Genomic DNA, 20342 nt, shown 5'->3' with positions numbered 1-20342 from the left:
GTGTCTCTGGAGAACAGCTTGTGCCTCTACATTAGAGGCTTCTTAGAACTGAGGAGAGGAATGAAAACAAGTTTCAAGTTTGTTGTTTTCTTATTAGTCCCTACAAAGACATAAAATGTCAGCTTTTATTTGTTTTATGGGAGTTGAAATATTTATGAATTTATTTCAAGTAAATCTGTCAAACACAAGGCTTTCTCACAACGGCAGTGACCTGACCTGCTAACTTCTTAAATACTTTTAGCACATCACTTAGCTATGTTCTTTGACCTCTGTAGCAACTCCATTTCATTCACTTGGTAGTAGTTCATTTGTCTCCTCTGTTTAACCTTAGGGAGAGCATCTACAGACTTCTGCCTCAAACCACAGCCGAAAACATCACCAAGAACTTTGAACAGTACACCATAGACCCAGCAACCCGCTACCCCAACCTCAACTCTAGCTGTGTTCGGCCACAGCAGGTAGGCCCTCGTTCACACACACCTTCTTACCTTAACAGCTTTCCACGTTAAAAGACCACGTGCATCTTCTGAATCATCTTGCTATACCACTGCTATATCACTCCAGGTTCGACATCTGTACATTAAGGGGGAGCAGAACTCCGTTTCAGTGGAGCGTGGTGGACCTGCCCATAGGTCCATAAGTATGTCCAGAAAAGGTGAGCCACAGCCACCATAATACAGTCTGTTGTACGACTCATTTTGGTGTTTCCTCGGCTTTACCGTCCTTGAACAAACCTCTGATATCCCGGCTAACATTTAAAATGAATGAGGCGCTCTGTTTGTGTTTAGTTGTGTAATGGAGCCGTGTTCAGGCATCCTGGTCTGTAGCCCTTCACACCTGAACCTGCCCTTTCATCTCCAACTGTGCCGGGCCTGTGCAGAACCTCACGCTCCTGCTTTTGTCAGCCAGACAGACACTAGTGCTCACTGATCTCACCCCCCTGTGGGTGATGATACTGTATACTCTCCTTTAGTAATATGGGTGTGGTGTGTTTTATTATCACGCTGCTGACAACACCTGGCGGTGCACGTTTAACAGAAGAAGCCCGTGTGCTGTTACGGCTCGTTTGCCCGTTTACTAATTGAGAGGGCCGAGTGTAGTGAAGTGTGGTGAAGTGTGGTGAAGGCGCGGCTCGCTGCTGACCGTGTCCCCTTACGTCAGAGTGGGAGGTGCAGCCCAGCCGCTTGCTGCTGTGGTGTCAGAAGCAGACGCAGGGCTACCGGGGAGTGGACGTGGCTGACCTCACCACCTCCTGGAGGAGCGGCCTGGCCCTGTGCGCCCTCATCCACCGCCAACGCCCGGACCTCATGTGAGAGAGAGAGAGAGAAAGAGTGTGTGTGTGTGTGTGTGTGTGTGTGTGTGTGTATTAACAACTGCATGTCAACATATACACACACACATTCTTTTTTCTCTTGTAACAATACACATTGAAAACATTACGCCAATTCCTCTCACATCAGTGATCCACTAGCTTGCCCTCGAACACAACACTGTTCTCACTAAGGTCCCCTCCTCCCTGCTTCCACTCTGGAGGTTTGTGATTAATGGCCACACTTCACTCACCTCTCTCACACACAACACAGACTTTTATTATACGATAGGGGGGGAATTAAATGAGCATAACCAAAAACGAGGAGGTCATCTTGCACACACACACCCAGTGTTGTTCTCCAAGACCTCCAGAGATGGCTATGTAACACCTACCTCACCATATTTCACACTTCAGATGAATTGGGCGCAGCCGTTATTGGTGCTGTTAATCTTGTCGTGTCTACTGATTCCGTATTAATCTGGCCTGTATGTGATGAGTGATTTAAGTGCGGCTCTGGTGCTAATAATGAGGTCAATGTGAATGACTCAAAGCAGCTCATCACCTTCAGTCTCTGAATCATGGAGACGTATCGGTCCTTTCCAACATCATTCACAGTGTTTGGCCACTGCTCATAATGGCTAACCTTGGATATGATGCACACACAACATGGTTAAAGTGAGGCAGCACATTCTCCCCTATTGCTCACATCTTTCATTTAAGTTTGTCACTGGCTCTCATCCTCCTCTGACTTCATGTTTTTATATCTATTCCCTCTCTTACCTTTCTCTCCCTTTTTCTCTCTCTCTCTTCCTCTCCCCCTCTTTCTCTCTTTCTCTTTGTGTATGTCTCTTTGTTTCTCACTTCCTCTCATCGTGTATGTCTCTCTCTCTCTCTCTCTCTCTCTCTCTCTCTCCATCTCCCCCCCTATCTCGGGCTGTCTGTCCCTCCTTCTCTCCTCCCTCAGTGACTTTGACTCTCTGAACGAGGCTGACTGTGCTAAAAACAACCAGCTGGCGTTTGAGGTGGCCGAGCGAGCCTTCGGCATCCAGCCTCTCGTCACGGGGAAGGAGATGGAGGCTGAGCAGGAGCCTGACAAGCTTGTTATGGTGCTCTACCTCTCCAAGTTCTACGAGACCTTCCAGCACTCCGCCCTGCCCGCCACAGGTACACTCCTCCTTCGCCCTCCTCCGCCCTCCTCTGCCCTCCTCCACCCTCCTCCGCCCTCCTCCAGGAGCGTGCCTCACCAGCCTGGAAGAGAGCGGCCGCCTGGTTGAAGTTGCCTCTGATGAGTGAAAAGGAGCACAAACCCAGTATCATGATTTTATGGAGTTTGAGGATAATTGTATTGTTGTGTATTTGCTGTTCACTACTGTTCAAGTGTTCACACCCCTCTTCTCTCCCCTTCCCCTGCATCTTTTGGCTATTGTACATTGTTGGTACATCTTTAGTACTATAGCACTGGCTGGTTCTCATGTTGGTCTCATCCTTACACCAGTCTAAATGAAGCTTTCCCGCCAAAAAGAAAGCCAAACTCAGGTGAAGGAACACTCAAGATCTCTGCTGTCTGACCATCCTTTTCACTCCCGGTGCAACACAGAACCTTTTTAACCTTTTTAACCTTTTCTTTGCCTAAAATTCAGTGCACTTTGACATTTTCACAAGCAACAAGTTTAATCTCGCATGGTTGATGATTTGCCACGTCTCACGTGTGCTGGGCTACATAGTATGAGAGTGTTCAGGGCCTGAGAACACTGTACGTACACTGTACATACCGTTCTGCTCTCAGCAGTGGGAGTGTAAGCAGCTGGAGGCTCCTGGTTTGCATCGTGTGTTTGGAGGATGGGCTGGAAAGCCCTGCACCTTTGCCTCTCTGTATTGAGAGTGCAGCGTTTTAAACAAGCACACCCCCATCCCCATGACCTCATGTCTTCACCACACCCTCATCCCCGTGACCTCATGTCTTCACCACACCCCCATCCCCATGACCTCATGTCTTCACCACACCCTCATCCCCGTGACCTCATGTCTTCACCACACCCCCATCCCCATGACCTCATGTCTTCACCACACCCCCATCCCCGTGACCTCATGTCTTCACCACACCCTCATCCCCGTGACCTCATGTCTTCACCACACCCCCATCCCCGTGACCTCATGTCTTCACCACACCCCCATCCCCGTGACCTCATGTCTTCACCACACCCCCATCCCCATGACCTCATGTCTTCACCACACCCCCATCCCCATGACCTCATGTCTTCACCACACCCTCATCCCCGTGACCTCATGTCTTCACCACACCCCCATCCCCGTGACCTCATGTCTTCACCACACCCCCATCCCCATGACCTCATGTCTTCACCACACCCTCATCCCCGTGACCTCATGTCTTCACCACACCCCCATCCCCGTGACCTCATGTCTTCACCACACCCTCATCCCCGTGACCTCATGTCTTCACCACACCCCCATCCCCGTGACCTCATGTCTTCACCACACCCCCATCCCCGTGACCTCATGTCTTCACCACACCCCCATCCCCGTGACCTCATGTCTTCACCCCACCCCCATCCCCGTGACCTCATGTCTTCACCACACCCTCATCCCCGTGACCTCATGTCTTCACCACACCCCCATCCCCGTGACCTCATGTCTTCACCACACCCCCATCCCCGTGACCTCATGTCTTCACCACACCCCCATCCCCATGACCTCATGTCTTCACCACACCCCCATCCCCATGACCTCATGTCTTCACCACACCCTCATCCCCGTGACCTCATGTCTTCACCACACCCCCATCCCCATGACCTCATGTCTTCACCACACCCTCATCCCCGTGACCTCATGTCTTCACCACACCCCCATCCCCGTGACCTCATGTCTTCACCCCACCCCCATCCCCGTGACCTCATGTCTTCACCCCACCCCCATCCCCGTGACCTCATGTCTTCACCACACCCCCATCCCCGTGACCTCATGTCTTCACCACACCCCCATCCCCGTGACCTCATGTCTTCACCACACCCCCATCCCCGTGACCTCATGTCTTCACCACACCCCCATCCCCGTGACCTCATGTCTTCACCACACCCCCATCCCCGTGACCTCATGTCTTCACCACACCCCCATCCCCATGACCTCATGTCTTCACCACACCCTCATCCCCGTGACCTCATGTCTTCACCACACCCCCATCCCCATGACCTCATGTCTTCACCACACCCCCATCCCCGTGACCTCATGTCTTCACCACACCCCCATCCCCGTGACCTCATGTCTTCACCACACCCCCATCCCCGTGACCTCATGTCTTCACCACACCCCCATCCCCGTGACCTCATGTCTTCACCACACCCCCATCCCCGTGACCTCATGTCTTCACCACACCCCCATCCCCGTGACCTCATGTCTTCACCACACCCCCATCCCCGTGACCTCATGTCTTCACCACACCCCCATCCCCGTGACCTCATGTCTTCACCACACCCCCATCCCCGTGACCTCATGTCTTCACCACACCCCCATCCCCGTGACCTCATGTCTTCACCACACCCCCATCCCCGTGACCTCATGTCTTCACCCCACCCCCATCCCCGTGACCTCATGTCTTCACCACACCCCCATCCCCGTGACCTCATGTCTTCACCACACCCCCATCCCCGTGACCTCATGTCTTCACCACACCCCCATCCCCGTGACCTCATGTCTTCACCACACCCCCATCCCCGTGACCTCATGTCTTCACCAGCAGGCCGTCTTGATGTCACCTGTGCTTTTGCTTTTTTCTCTAGTCAGTATAGGAATTCCTTCACATATTATTAAACGTAGTCTCCACTCAGCAGAAAAAATTCTGAGAATAACTATAACTAATAAAAGTTTTCTGAGAACAACTGTATGGGTCAGTGGGAAGTTGTGCTCAGGGGTGATGAAGTTCTGTAAAGTGAAGTTGTGGTGAAGGGCGGTGTAGTTCTGTAAAGGGAAGTTGTGGTGAAGGAAGGTGTAGTTCTGTAAAGTGAAGTTGTGGTAAAGGGCGGTGTAGTTCTGTAAAGTGAAGTTGTGGTAAAGGGCGGTGTAGTTCTGTAAAGTGAAGTTGTGGTGAAGGAAGGTGTAGTTCTGTAAAGTGAAGTTGTGGTGAAGTGCGGTGTAGTTCTGTAAAGGGAAGTTGTGGTGAAGGAAAGTAGTTCTGTAAAGGGAAGTTGTGGTGAAGGAAAGTGTAGTTCTGTAAAGTGAAGTTGTGGTAAAGGGTGGTGTAGTTCTGTAAAGTGAAGTTGTGGTGAAGGAAGGTGTAGTTCTGTAAAGTGAAGTTGTGGTGAAGTGCGGTGTAGTTCTGTAAAGGGAAGTTGTGGTGAAGGAAGGTGTAGTTCTGTAAAGGGAAGTTGTGGTGAAGGGTGGTGTATTTCTGTAAATGAAAAGACAGGCATTACAAGTCAATAATCTCCTAATCCTTGTAAAGCACTAGTTCTGCTGAAATGCATTTCTATTATTTCTATACAAATGCATTTATAAATCCCTTGTACAGGTTGTTTATATAGAATTGAAGTTCTAGTATGTTTATTGGAAGAGACGAGAGACCTCAGAAACATGGGCCTCCTCGCTGGCCTGTATTTCGGTGTGAGCTCATGGACCACACAGCCCAGCCAACAGACTTGTGCTCTTGACTTACAGTTGCCACACAAGGTACAGATGAGAACAATGAGCAATATTCATCCAAGTCCACCCCCTCTGTTTACAACTTAACCAACCTGTCAATGCCCAGGAAGCGCATTCCAAAGGTAACCTTGCTTCCCAGAGCTCATCTAAAAACATGGGTAACACGTACCCCTTCTGCTTGTGTGTGTGATTATACAAATCCCTCATCATACGACAATCAGCAGCTTCTGCTTTTTGGTCACAACTTTGTGATCAGTGATAACATTTAACGTTAATGCATCGTGAAACGCTTATGTTGCGTCTCTTTTTGGGAAGGACGATAAGAAGTTGGAAGACAATGACTTGAACAAGAAGAGGAGAAAAGGCAGTAACTACCTGGAAGAGGTGTGTGTAAGGATCGGCTCTTGTGCTCTGTGTTGTATCTCCATGCTAATAGCTGCAACATCTCATTGGTCCTTCTCTTTTACAGTTGTCCAGTCAAAGTGCACGAGAGGGCGGGGAGCAGAAAGAGAATAAGGTGCGCTCAATGGCAACGCAGCTTCAGGCCAAATTTGAAGAGAACGCACCAAGCAGGACTGTCCGTCGACAGGTAGACCCTCAGTCGGTTCTTTTGCATTAGTTGACTTTAAGTACCTTTAAGTACAAGTGAATCGGCCGTCATGAAACACACTTTTTCTGAGGTGATGGTTGGCCGGGTTGCTGGGTCTAATGCGCTGACAGTGCTAAGATCTCAACTTCCAGAGCCAAGCTGGTGAACTCCTATAAGTGGGTCATCACTAGTTAGAGGCTTTTCTTCTGTGCGTTTCTAGGGCCTCAAATGGCTTTTCACGTATTCTCATTAACCAGGTGTACTGGTAGTTTTGAAGCTGTCTGAAGATTCTTTGAAGCTGTTCCTATGGTTTTTGCCACTAATTGCAGAATTACTTCCCACAGTGTATGTTGTACACATATGGTAATACCGTTAGTCTCAGTCAAGGTAAAGACTCTTAACATGACTGTAATCCAGTTTGAATACCTGTCTGTGTGGTGAGACCACAGTTCCTTGCAAAAATCCCGATAATGTCAGAGTCTGGAAGATCTGTGCACCCAAACTGTAACCAAGGATGGCCAGCCATGATTATTTACAAGGGAATCTGAGTATCTGCAAGAAGGATCAAATACATTTTAGATTTCTTATGGACATAAATTGTGCCTGGATGGGTTCTGTACAGTGTTCTGTATGTTCTGTAGATGTTCTGTAAATTAACTAAATAGGCATGCCATGTCGTTATTTGACGTCGTATTAATGTGGTCCGATGTAAGCTTGAAAAAAACTTGATTATATATGATTCTTCTTGTGAAAGAAGACCTCACTGTGCTGTTTTACTGTAGATGAGGTAAAGGTGTTACCACCACCATCATCATCATCAGCCATGAGTGATGGTACCTGCTTTGGCTCTCTTAGATCATCGATGTATGTAGCATTCCACGGACATTTGGTGATGAATCTCTGATTTGTATGGCAGTTACCATTATCACATTAGTACACTCCTTGCTCTGATTGAATTGGGTCTTGAAAAGTTGTTGCTGTAAAGTCATTTGAATTGGGCAGTTAGATTGCATGTGCTTATGATTTACAATTCATCTTTAGTAGGGTGCCCGCCAAACCAATGTAAAAAATTAAAGTTGGCAATTTTGACTGTGGTACCCTCCCAAATTGTAGTGCCAGCTTTGTTTATAAACACTGCAAAGTTTCAGAGCTGTAGGTTAATATTTACTGGTGGCTCAACATGAATAAAGTTGATACTATATGGCGAAGACACTTATGGTACCTGAGTGAAGAATTAATCGCTCTTGCATTCTTTGATGGTGTGAACAGCAACATCAAAAGAAATATGATTACTGCCCTTCAGAAAGGCGGCTCTGATGAAACTAAGCCACCAAAACGGATCGAGATTGAACCTGGTGTCATTCCTGAAAAGGAACTCCAAGACTTTGGCACAAACAGAACAATATCATTCTTTCACACTCTTGGGTTGAATGCAGACTTCCTTACACAAGCAGATCCTGACACTTGGCAGAAATGTGACGACTTTCTACAAGCAAAGAAATATGTTGACAGTTTGGCCGTGGTAAATGATTGAGCAGAGCGAGCAGTAAAACTGATGCAGGACTTCAACACTTCCAATTACAACAAATGAAGATCAGAAACAGTATCTTCTGCAGGCAGTCTTGAGCCACAGAGCCAGATATCCCGTCGCCAGGAAATCATTGTTTGCAGAGCCTGGCAGTGTTGCAGATGACATTCAGCACTAGCAGTAGCAGCACAGCATCGCAGACTGCGTGAATTTTATAATTCTTTGGACTGGCTGTAGCATAAACTTAGTTAAAGCAGTTGTGAATTCACTTTAAAATAATACAATTTGAGTTGTGATTATATATGATAGTGCATTAATAATTTGACATTGGTTGATGAGACATAAAGTAAACATTAACTGCCCAGCACTAGCGGCTATCATATATTAACCAATGTGTTAACTTTATACACATTGAGCCACCTTTAAATATTCAATAAAAATTTTGAAAAAATTACAGTGATTTACTATCATGCCATATAACAAACTGAGAGGGTACCACATGTGAAATTCAGAAGTTCGTTTTTGGCGGGCACCCTAATCTTTAGCTTAGCTGTATAGCCACATGTATGTTTCATGGTGTCATGAGCCCTGAGATGAATAGTGTCTCTAAGAAGCACGTCTTATCGTGTCTGACTTATCCTAGTAGATGTGGGTCATGCCCAACATCATGCGATCTGCTTATGAACCCAGAGGGCAGTGTCCAGTTGTGGCTCCGTTAACGGGACCAGACACCTCCTGGCACTTCATTGAGTCCACAGAGTTAATTACCTGGGAATTTTGGGACTCTGTGCACAACCTTTTAATAAAATGAGTCCTTTAAGATCATTGAAGTCTTTATACACTGCACGTCCCACTGCTCTTAAAGTCCAATAGAGCTGCATCATTTAACATTTTCATGCTCCTGCAGTCAAAAATGTCTCATCTGCTAATTGCCAAACCAATTAGGAGCGTTCTGGTCTCCCATAAGTTCAGTTGTGGTGCTGAACGGCGCTCTGTTCATTTCATTTCCTGTTGCTGCTTTTCTGTCTTTTGCGTCTGCAAATCAGCCTGAGGCAGTCAGCCCCGCTGAAAAGCCCGTTTCTCTGGACATGGCCGAAAACCCTCGCTTTGCTAAACCCAAACACCAGGCCCCGCCCCCTTCTTCCCCTCCCAAACCAAAGTGGCAGGTAGGCTTAACCTACGGTGAGAGTTTGTCTAGAGGTATTTGTACACACCACCACCACCACCATCACACATCAGTTCAGATACCCAATGCCAGTCTGCCACCAGTTTACTGCTGGGAGAGCAAAGGAATGGTTATATTTGTGGTGATTCTACTCTTCTTGTGAGGCTGCCTGCGGTCCTGTCTGTATACGTGTTGATCTGTGTGCCCGTGTCTAGCCGTCACCTTACCTGAGACTCCTGGAGTCACAGACGCAGCCCGGTTACAAACACGGCAGCGCAGAACCCCACCACCCTCCCAAACACAGAGACGCACCGCTGAACTCCCCCTGTGTGGACAGCCATGCTCTTCATCAAACAGCAGAACCACACTTCGGTCCCCACACCTCAGAATCACGGCCTCACCGTCAGACTCCTGACCCAGAGTCTAGTCGGCTGACCCCTGACCCAGAGTCTAGTCGGCTGACCCCTGACCCAGAGTCTAATCGGCTGACCCCTGAACCTCAACCCAGCTCGCCATGCTTCTCAATGCGGGCTTCCAGATTGGGCCCTCAGAGTCACCTCCTCGATCCCAGAGATGTACTGTTGACAGACGGCTCACCCGAACACCTCCTCCCCTTCACACCTGCCCTGGGAGAAACGCTCCAACACCTACAGCGGCTAGAGAAGACGATCAGTGAGGTGAACGGTGTGATGATACTAGAGACTTGGCCCACTTCCCCTGTCCACTGTGGATCATCACAGTGACTAATAACATCACGCTTGAGCCAGTAACCCATCACAGTAGCTGTTTACAGCACCCAGTGCTACAGACCAGTTTGCAATTAGCAATACCAGCTTTCGTGACTCAGTTCTGCACTTGATGATTAGAAGCCAAGATAAGAATGACTCCGGTCTAAATGCATGGTCTCCTGCTTGGCTTGCTACACAAATGCCACAGAATGCTGTGGGCTCCGAGCCGTCATGTGGTGGGTGTGAGGCTGAACTAACAACCTGTTCGTTGCTTAGTGCACGAGGTGAGGCGAAAGTTGCTCCTGTGTTCTTTCCTTACGTGATGCTTCGTTCTTTTCCTTCACCTTTTCGATGGCCTGCAGAGGAAAGCGCAGACTCAAAGTGCCCGAGAGTTCAACCGAAAGAGTGTAAGGGAGAGGGCGGAGCAGCTGAGTGTCCTCTTCTCGGGCAGACTGCCTCAGGTGATAGTCAGGGACCGGATGCCTTGTGACACCCCTTACCACAGAATATGGTGGTACTGTCCTGCCTGACCTGCCGAACCCCCGATCAACCCCTGGAGTGGTATGGTCCGGCAAACCTTGTTGCATTTCAGACTGACCACTGATGACCGTTCTACTTGCAAATGTGATTAGCATGGCCGGTCTCCCCCCACCCTGTTGTATGGATTGTATGTGTAACGCCATAACTTCAGTGGATCGTCTTCATTGTCTTTAGTATGGTTTGGTGTTGCATTCATGTTGTAAATTCATTTGCAAACTGGAGAATGATGTGGTTTTGTGTGATTTTAAATCAGTGAATGAATGCAGTATGTTGGAGCAAACATATTTAATGGATTTTTAATGCACTTTTAGAATTAAACAACTCTATCCATGTATCAGCATGACCAAAGCAAACCTCAAATACAGCAGCATGTAGGATCTCTGTCTGCCTGTTACTCTCTCACTCTCTCTCCCTTTGATGAGAATTAATTAACATGCTTTAATTGGTCGTATCTTTTCCACTCCCTATACCTCTTTTGTTTTTCTGTGTGTTTTTCTTTTTTTTCCCCACTTGCCCCTTTTAATTAATTACATTTTTTCTCATTCACACTTTCTTCAATGCCTTTTTGCCTTCTTCCTTTCTTTTCTTCGTTCTCACGTTTCTTTGTTAGGCGTGTGACTCTGCTGCCCCTGCCTGTCCTCCTGCTGGACCCCAGACGGTCCAGTCTCACCCGGGCCACTCTGCTCTCTCCTGCCTTCTCTCTTCCTTTACTCCAGCTCAGCCCAAGCAGGTAATGAAAGCAGGGTTAGAGGTCAGGGTTCAGTCTCCCCACAGCGCCCTCTTCTGTTTGGATGGGTCAAAGGCGAGTGCTGATAGCACTTGAACTTAATTTGCATCAGTTCACTTATTTAAAATCTTGTCTATGGTTTAATACTGTAGACAGGCATGCATCTGTTTCAAGGCTTCTGCTGCAGTAGACATGTTATTATTGTATGTTTTTATTTCATATTTTTCTTTGATGCTCAACAGTCATTATTCATTTTTACACTGCCCTTTCCCAACCTGCCTATCATTTAGAATGAAACATGCTTTTTCTATTACTGCCCCATTAAGATGGCTCTATGATAAATAAACTCTCTTGAAATTGGCTCCCAGACCATAAACACACCTGAGAACACCAATGTAAGCAGCCATCGAAGAAACTAAGTCCCAAAGGGCCTGGTCTTGCAACTTAGATTCCATATCTGCACCGTATGAACTCTGGGAGGAAAGGGCGTGTTTGGAAACTTTGACAATATATACACATACTGTTATTTCAATAAAGCAGGGGAAATGCAGTTTTTACCAGTCCCTTTAAGGCCTGGTTCTGTGTTCACTCTGTGGATGCCACACTCTTTAAATGGGGTGGGGATCCAGTGCCACAGAGGTACAGCTGCTGAAAGCCCTCTGACCCATGACCCATGACCCTAAGAGATGCAGCAGCGATGTAGCCACATTGGTGGTGGTGGTTACAGGAGTGCCCCGTCCTTAGCTACACACGTGTGGTCAAACAAAACCCTCTGGTCTGCTTCCCAGAAGATCTGTGTGTTTATCCCCTCTGAGATGTTTTAGTAATTCAGTAAGTATTTCTTTCACCAGAGTGTAGTTACTAGGTAAACTATAGCCGTAAAGTAGCTAAAATAAATCATGTTAGTGCGTAGTCCCAGCAGCTGAAGGTGCCTCTTCCTGTTCACTGTAGTGTAATGGACATCCTGGTCCTGAGCAGAATGGTCCTCACAAGCCTGCGGGTCGGGCTGAAGTCAAACGCATACAGAGCCTTGACCCCTCCAAACAGGTATCTGACGTTAACGGTGGTCTCGCACGGCTGCACATCAGTCCACCCACGGAGCGTCAGTGTTCACAGATGAAGACATGTTGACACATTTGCATGCAATGTGGCATTTTTAGTTCATCTATGGAGCCCGTTAGGGGTTTGTTACTCGTTTTCTCTCCATAGTCCATATTCTCTTCGTATCTGTGTTGACTCGTGAGTGCCATGTGATCCACAAAGCTCTCTGGGAAGCTCACTCTCTGGCATGCTTGCACAACCCCAGATACGCCAGATGTTTTTGCAAGAGTGCCACTCCTTTTTAGGACACACATGATAGCTTATTTTTCAGGAGTTAAAGGTACCCTGAGGCTTCGAACACTTCTGACCACACATGCCGATGCTGTTCGTGGTCTTGGTAAATTGAACCCAGAGTTTACTAAAATAACACTGGTTTGCACTGTTGAATGAAAAAGCAACTGCATTGTTAAAGTTGCACTAATGGGTGCTGGTTGAGTGGTTATAGTTTGCACTAGATTTGTGCTAGTTTTGTGTCCTTTTGTTGGAAAGTCACATCCCTTTATTGGCTTTTTGATGGAAAGCCACACCCCTTTTGCACTCAAATTTAAGTCGGTTTCATTGCAACTCATCCTCCCCTGACTTCATGTTTTCATAATCTCTCTGTCTGTCTGTCTGTCTGTCTGTCTCTCTGTCTCTTCCTGTGCATTCCTTCCTCTATCATCCAACCCCTTTTTGCTGGGTTAGAGGACTGTAGGAAAGGTGTCGTCTGCAATAGGTGTTAAGGCCACTACTCTGGCCATCCTGTATGAGACCGATCACAGACCCAACAACCCGCTCACCCTCTCACTGGTAAGAAGGCACAGAAGGCCTCTGGGTCATGTGTCGCACTATTAACTGTGCCATTAATCCACTAACTCGTTAGAAACCCTTTAGAAACCAACATCTTTAAGTCTTTACATCTGAGGAGAAGCTATTGGGAGCATTAATGGGTTAGGGTTAGTGTTTGTGCCCTGTGTGTGCCTTCGTAGCAGGTAAACCCGCGCAAGGAATTTGCTCCAGGTGTGGGCGGCAGTGACACCTGCCACTTCTGCAAGAAACGGGTGTATGTCATGGAGAGGCTAAGCGCGGAGGGCTACTTCTTCCACCGTGAGTGCTTTCGCTGTGAAGTCTGCAGCGCCACCCTGAGGCTCGGAGGACACGTGTTCGACTCTGACCAAGGTACACCAAACAACTTCAAATTCACCTAATTTCTGATGTTATTTTGTTTATGTTAATGTTTTCAGTCTTGGTTATTTGTTGTTATTGAACAGTAGCGATCACTAAAATATTTGGTATAGTTTTTGTGTTTAGATTTCATGTTGAAGGATCTGTCTCTGTATGTTATGTATGGGTGGATGTTGCTAAGAGTGTGAATGCAGTATCCATCATCCTTTTCATTGGAGTCTGGCTTAGCAGTACTACACCATAACTATAGCTTTGTGGGTCAGAATAACCCTGAAAGTGCTGTAACTTCCTTATTGATCAGTCTGCCCTTTCTAACAGTGTTTCTTTTTTATCTCAGGCACATTTTATTGCAAGCTGCACTTTGCACAGCAGAAAAAGAGCCAGAGATATAGAAAGACAGAGGTAATGTGCTTCACTAAGAGTAACTGATCACGGAATAACCCCGATCATGTCTCACTGTTGTTTCATACATCCACTTCTTCCCTTCCCATCACCCAGACCCACGGAGGCAGGGCGTCCTCTCCTGACGGCAGTGACACTTACTCAGCCGTGGGCAGCCTGTACGCTCCGCCTCCAGGTACCCCGAGTTCCCTCCCTAGTCAAGGCCTGCGTGCGGGCGCCGGGCTGCTCGCCGCAGCCCACCGCCTGGTCCGCTGGACGCACGGGGCGGCCCGGGCGGTAGGGGCGCACCTCAGAGAGCACGGGGGCGACTACGTTTTCCTTTACGAGCTCCTGAGCGTGGGGCTCCCGCTGCTTTTTGCGATGCATGAGGTGGTGGGCCAGATTGGTTTGGAGGAGGGCATGCAGCTGCAGGCGTAGCTGGAGGAGCTCCACACCAAACCCACCTCTGGGAGGTCTGCTTCCTCACAGGCTGCTGCTCTCTCTGTCCATGGGCTGATCCCGCCTGACTCAGGGTCGTTTCTAACTGTAGTTGAAGCTGTTCCTTACAGGAATGTCTCAGTCCGCTGTTTGTTGAACTTTTTGTGCTCATTTCATTGTTGGTTTGGACATTAGTTTAGGATCAAGTTGGATTGTTAATTGGACAGTCGTTAGAATGTCATGCCTCTTTAATCACAGTGGTCATGATCTGTTCTGTGTTTTAGCACAGAGCTTCCCAGTCCTGCTCGAACAAAACCTTTTTGATCTCTCTAAAGAGCTTCTTAATTAGCCGATGAGTTACTGGACAAAGTGTAGTGCAGCGAGGGCCCAGGACCATGACGGAGAAATGCAGACCCAAAGGGATTCAGAACTGATCAGACTTTACGTATTAATAAATACGTAATGCTGTTTTGCGTTTGCTTCAGTGGGTTCAATCTTTTAAATGACCAAAAATGAATCTACATAGTGCACTTGACTGGTAGGTTGTGTAAGATAGCGCTAACTGCCTGGTGTGCTTGTGATGAGATTCCCCAACATGGGGAAGGCCCCTGTCATTCAGGACTGCACTTCCTTCCCCTGTGGTGTTGTGTGCAATGCCAATGACAAACAGTTGTGCTTTTGTTAAAAATATGCAATATAATGACTGATATTTGAGAGGAAGTTTCAAACATTGGGATTTAAGATTTTTAACAGTATTACCTGTTTTCAGTGCTGTTTGCAAGTACTGTGTATAATCTTAGACTTTCCAGTGATCATTTCTTCTCGTAGGTGCTTTGCAGTATAGACACAAACTTCTTTTTCTTCTTTCTCTCTTTCTCATCAATCGTCATCTCTCTCTTCCACATCATACATTAGCCTGTTTCAAGTTTCCAATACTCCAACCCCTGATTGGCTGAATCATGACAGCGCAATGGTGATTGGCCTGCCAGAGTCAGGTGATCAGGGTGTTGTGTTTTGCTTTGCATTTGCTGCTGCTACCACAATCACACATTAATCACATCTTCTGAGAATGCAGCATGGGTCTTATGTATGAACGCCTTTGAAAACAGTTTTGCTATGTCATACTGCTTGACATTTGCACGCACTTGTTCCCAAAGCTAACTCATGAATAATTGCACCACTAGGACACACACCCCCCAACAACCCCAACCCACCATCTCCCACCCAACCGTCCAGGCCTGCATGTACAAACACCAAATGCATTTGTGGCCTTCTCTGTAATTTTGCACTTCACTGTTCCACACATCCCATAATGCCCCTCATCTGTTCCTCTGTGTGTGTCCACACGGCGTGACCCCCCCCCCCCCTCCCTCGCCCTCTGTGTCTGTGTCCTGGTGTCACTCTCTCTTCCAGAGGCTGATTTACTATCCAAATCCAACGCCAGACCTCTCGCTTGTTCTGACCTCACTTTTTAACGGATGGTCCTAGTTTTCACACTAAAAAAAATCCTTCAAGGATAAATTTGTTTTGTAAATTTTAGTACTATTTAAACTTTCCCCTACATACCTGTACATTTCACAGTGAAAGACAAATGTTTTTATTAATTTATAAGATTTAAAGCATGTAACTGTTAAATAAATTGATTTTTAATTCAATTTCTGTTTCTGCCTTTTGTTTACCGAATAAGTTATATGTGCAGACCAAAAAACATATTAGAAAGATTACATTATGCATTCATCAAAGCATTTGGGTTATCCACTTGCAATTGATGATTTTCACCAGTCTAATACTGCAGCCAATTAGGTGGAAAGTATGAACAAGCCGACCGGGTGATGAAGCTGTCCGTCTGTGCTGTACTCACTCACAGAACACACGCTGACCTTAAAGAGCACAACCCACTGCTGTTTACACCCACTCCACGTGTGCACACTCACCACCTTTCCCATGTCTCTCTGATATGTACACTGCACTTTCATCATCGTGGCTTTGAAATGTTAGTTTTAGGATACACGGTTCCGTTTGATGAACCGGAACTCTGTGTCCAGCAAAAGTCTCTCTTACTCTCCACACCACACAAGCAGTACATACAATAGACCCATTGCAGATGCGGTTCACACGCTGGCATTCACAGGTTTCTCCTCGGGGTCTTTTCTGTCCGCTGCTCTCCCTTTGGCCTGAGATGTTGGGGCGATAACAAGGTGGAAGGTTCCGGTATAAATCAGTGTGTTATTTTAACATGTTCTCACAGTGTTTTGATTCACTATGTTAATGGCAGTGTTCTGATGGGTATTTAAAAATAACATTATTTAAATGATTCTTACCATCTGTGGTAGGTACTTTTGCTATTACTTCCTGGACAAAGTAATTCCGCTACTTATTACTTCTGTGTTATCTCTAAAACCCGCGCAAATGTAAACCATATGACAAATACAGTGAAGACTAGGAGATCACAGCGCTGTGCACAGCTGTAGTGTATACAGATTAATCTAATGTCCTAGTAATAAATATATTTTAAACATGTTCATATACACAATATTAGCCACTTCAAACTTAATGCAAGTAAGTACCGTAAATTCTTATTTAGTTGGGATCTATAATTATAAGAACCTAAGCTCAGTTACATGACTTGATTAAACAGAAAAGTAATATGGTTACAGTAACCCGCATTATACCCATTTAACCCAATCCAGGTTATCCAGTGATTATGACTGGACTTGTTTTATATATCAGTATCTACAGGCTTCTAAAGTTCACACCCACTGACAGGTTAGCGCTTGAGAAATAAATCCATAATTACCAGTGACATTGTTCAGATTTGTACAGTTTTATTTTCTGTGGTTCAAATGTTTATTGCAGTGTTTTTACTGCAATCAGTTCTGCACACTGCATTGGAAACTGGATATGTCAGTTTTACTTATGTAAATTGTATATGCCATATTTAATTTAATTGGTCATTCGTCAGTTCTTTGTAGTGCAGGGTTGTGGAGCACCTGTGTGCAGGGTCTTACAGGAATGTCCACTTCTCCACACTGGAAGCTTTGGACTCTCTCTTATACTTCTCACACACAACATTTAAAAAAGCTTTTTAACACCATTTTCACTTATTCAGTGAGGCTGTTATATTTTAAACAACAAGATGCATTATTAGAGATGCGTTATTGGAGATTAATTGTCATCTATAAGTAGACTGCTTCTGCGCTCCTTTTATGTGTATTTGTCCAATTGATTTAAGCTCCTCAAATGGGTTAATGTGAATAAAATGGGACATGAATCCTATGCGTGTCTGTACATGGTACAAACAAACACCTTCACATTAAATCTGACATTCTACTCTGACCTCCACATATTCGGTTAGTTTCAGGTCCTGTGTAACAGAATTTAAGAAGAAACGAATTGTTTGTTCTAAATACTTATGAACTGTACAGTACATGTTGGACATCATTACCTAAACAATTCATTAAGGAGGTCCTATCTGGTGTATAGTTTTAAGCCTAAAGAAACTCTGGTATAGGTATGGAGGATGAGTTCATCTGGACATGGCTGTGTCCTCTATGATTAGCTGACTCTGCAGGTTCTCTGTTGTAGTGTGTGTGTATATCTTTGTGTGTGTGTGTGTGTGTGTAGACACATTAGGAGTAAATTCAGGGGCCGAGACAAAGCCCAGCCTGGTCCGGAACCGTGTGCTGGACCCCAACATGGTGGTGGAGAGTCTGCCTGAACAGGAGGGTTCTGACGGTCCAGAGCTTAGTCACACCAGGTTAGTCTCTGCTCAACTTCCGCTGTTTTTCTTAGGTCACCCACTCCACATCCACTATGTAGTGCAGGGCTTTCATGCTTCCGCATGGTGATCAATGCACTTTATAACGCGGCGAACCGCTTTGGAGCCCCAGCCGCAGAATGGTGCTTCTCTCCTCTTCTCTGGCCCTCAGATTTTAGCCCTGATTTGCTAGTCACTGGTATCTGAACAGTCAATGCAGATCTTTTCTACCTACAATCCTTGCAGTCGATTCCTAATTAATTTCCACTCGCACTTTTCATAGTTGTCAGGAGGGCTGACGAGTTAAGTTCCATTAACTGCTTTGGAAAGTATTACATCAACCCAGACTGGGCTTTGATTCAGGGGTACGGGTAGAGCTCCAGCACTGTGGAAGACGTGATGCCACATTTCATTTCCTTCACAAGCTCACATGGTGCATGAGACGGAGTTGGAGTTGGTGAGATTCTTGTTTAGTGATGTGTTCCTGAGAGTGTTGTTTGTGTTGGTGCCTACAGGGCGAAGGGTTCTGATCTACAGGAGACCTCCAGAGAGTCTGAACCACTCAAATCAAAGTGTCTCCAGCTGAACAAAGGTTAACGTCCCTGTCCTCACACACACGCGCGCACACACACTACAAATGGATGAATAGTCCTCTGCACACACTCGCACGCACAAGTTATCAAGGGCACTGCTACTCCTTCTCTGTCCCTAATATCTTATTTTTCTCTTTCCTTAGTTTTGTGTCTTTAATTATGATCATATGTTGCCAACGTGTAGTCTCGGGTCAAATAACACGTCTCTACCTCCCTCCCTGCTTAACTAACCCCCTGCCTTTCTCCCCATTGTGTTCTCTCTCTCTCTCTCTCTCTCTCTCTCTCTCTCTCTCTCTGTCCCTCTCTCTACCTCTCTCTCCCTGTCTCTCTCCCCCGCCCTCCCTCTCTCCCTATCCCCATTGCACTCTCTCCTTGTCTGTCTTCATCACACTCTCTCACCATTCATCTCTTTCTCTCATTCTGTTCCTCTCTTCATACCTCTCTCTGACTCCATTACTTTTATCAGTGGATCTGGGAGAGGCAGGCTAAGGCTAGTACTTCACTATGTCGCTCTTTATCTTGGCTGACAGCTGGTGGCCTGAATGTTTTGTTCAGTCACATATGCAGATGAACAGCAGCTGGTCAGCTTATGTGCTTCAAAGCTGCTGTATCACCCTCAGGAATATAGAAAATATCACAATATGGAGAATATCAGGGTATAGAGAATAGACTTGTTAACAAACACTTTCATCAACATCACCTATGCTTATGATGGTTTCTTTTATGTCATGTGGTTTTCTCCAGTTTTTCCTTTTTTTCTCTCTCAAAATATATCACTGGCTGTCCTGCTAAACTGAGGAAGCTAATGTGTCTTTTCTGCAGTGGATCACTCCCATGCCAAAGGAGGAATCTCCAACAGGACCATTAGCTGGAAGAGGAAAATCAAAACTAGTAAGAATCTCTCTCTCCCTCAGTTTCTCTCTCTCTGCACACCACACATTTCATATTCATTCATGCTTAGAGTAATACTGGATTAAAGTCTATTAAATCCATTGCACATACTCTATTTATAGATGTTAATACAGATTTAAGTCACATCTGACCATGAGCACAGAATTATTAATCCCTCAACCATTTTAATTACATTTTCACAGTTTAAAAGTTTTGGCCTGGAACAGGCAGCCACTTGCATTACACAGACACCCTCTGCCTTTCTAGGGTGCTATTGGACTCACTCTTATGTCATTTTACACTTTTAGACTAAATCACAATAATGGGTTGTTTTATGACAGACATCTTTCTTGTAAACTCTTCAGAGTTTGACAGTGGTTATTAGATTGCAAATCCTTCCCCTATCCACTAGAGGGAGTTGTTGTTATGTCCTTTAAGTCAGTTTAAAAATTAAACACAAAAAAGGACTAGTCTATGATCTTCATAGGTTATAAACTATGTAGCCTAGGTCGTGTACAGCCTGGTATATACCTTGAGAAAGACAACATGTCATTTAAGTGAATCTGAGTGACTGTATATTATTTTGTCTGTGGTAATATAATTGTAATCCATCAAATCCATCTCTGAGTGTTGTTCCCATCTTGCAGCGCTGCCCCTGATCTTCGTCAAGACGTTCGACCACAGCCAAGTAGCAGAAGATAACGACGTTCTCTTAGAAGAACATTCAGAGTTTGAGGAGATACATGCACCCGTATGTTTGTTGAATGCCAAATAC

The 20342-nt window shown here is 46.0% G+C and overlaps 1 protein-coding gene across 8 annotated transcripts in view; it reads left to right on the top strand.

The window, feature by feature from the left end:
* Window positions 1-20342, top strand: part of mical2b (microtubule associated monooxygenase, calponin and LIM domain containing 2b) — a 47487-nt gene that overhangs the window by 19285 nt on the left and 7860 nt on the right. The window contains exons 10-29 of one of the 8 annotated variants that reach the window (XM_076996133.1): window positions 332-458; window positions 565-655; window positions 1162-1309; window positions 2277-2476; window positions 5981-6087; window positions 6281-6349; window positions 6435-6554; window positions 9129-9248; window positions 9463-9924; window positions 10338-10436; window positions 11126-11245; window positions 12194-12289; window positions 13028-13132; window positions 13312-13501; window positions 13845-13909; window positions 14006-14084; window positions 17951-18083; window positions 18599-18675; window positions 19499-19567; window positions 20215-20318. In XM_076996133.1, coding sequence (XP_076852248.1) covers window positions 332-458; window positions 565-655; window positions 1162-1309; window positions 2277-2476; window positions 5981-6087; window positions 6281-6349; window positions 6435-6554; window positions 9129-9248; window positions 9463-9924; window positions 10338-10436; window positions 11126-11245; window positions 12194-12289; window positions 13028-13132; window positions 13312-13501; window positions 13845-13909; window positions 14006-14084; window positions 17951-18083; window positions 18599-18675; window positions 19499-19567; window positions 20215-20318 — 2581 coding nt within the window. Of the gene's footprint in view, window positions 1-331; window positions 459-564; window positions 656-1161; window positions 1310-2276; window positions 2477-5980; window positions 6088-6280; window positions 6350-6434; window positions 6555-9128; window positions 9249-9462; window positions 9925-10337; window positions 10437-11125; window positions 11246-12193; window positions 12290-13027; window positions 13133-13311; window positions 13502-13844; window positions 13910-14005; window positions 14085-15241; window positions 15681-15739; window positions 18084-18598; window positions 18676-19498; window positions 19568-20214; window positions 20319-20342 lie in introns of those variants that run through there. The other 7 variants (XM_076996140.1, XM_076996134.1, XM_076996138.1 and 4 more) reach the window with 7 other exon arrangements.

Source organism: Brachyhypopomus gauderio, unplaced genomic scaffold, assembly GCF_052324685.1.
Source record: "Brachyhypopomus gauderio isolate BG-103 unplaced genomic scaffold, BGAUD_0.2 sc365, whole genome shotgun sequence".
NCBI lineage: Eukaryota > Metazoa > Chordata > Actinopteri > Gymnotiformes > Hypopomidae > Brachyhypopomus > Brachyhypopomus gauderio.
This window is presented reverse-complemented; position numbering and strand designations above follow the sequence as displayed.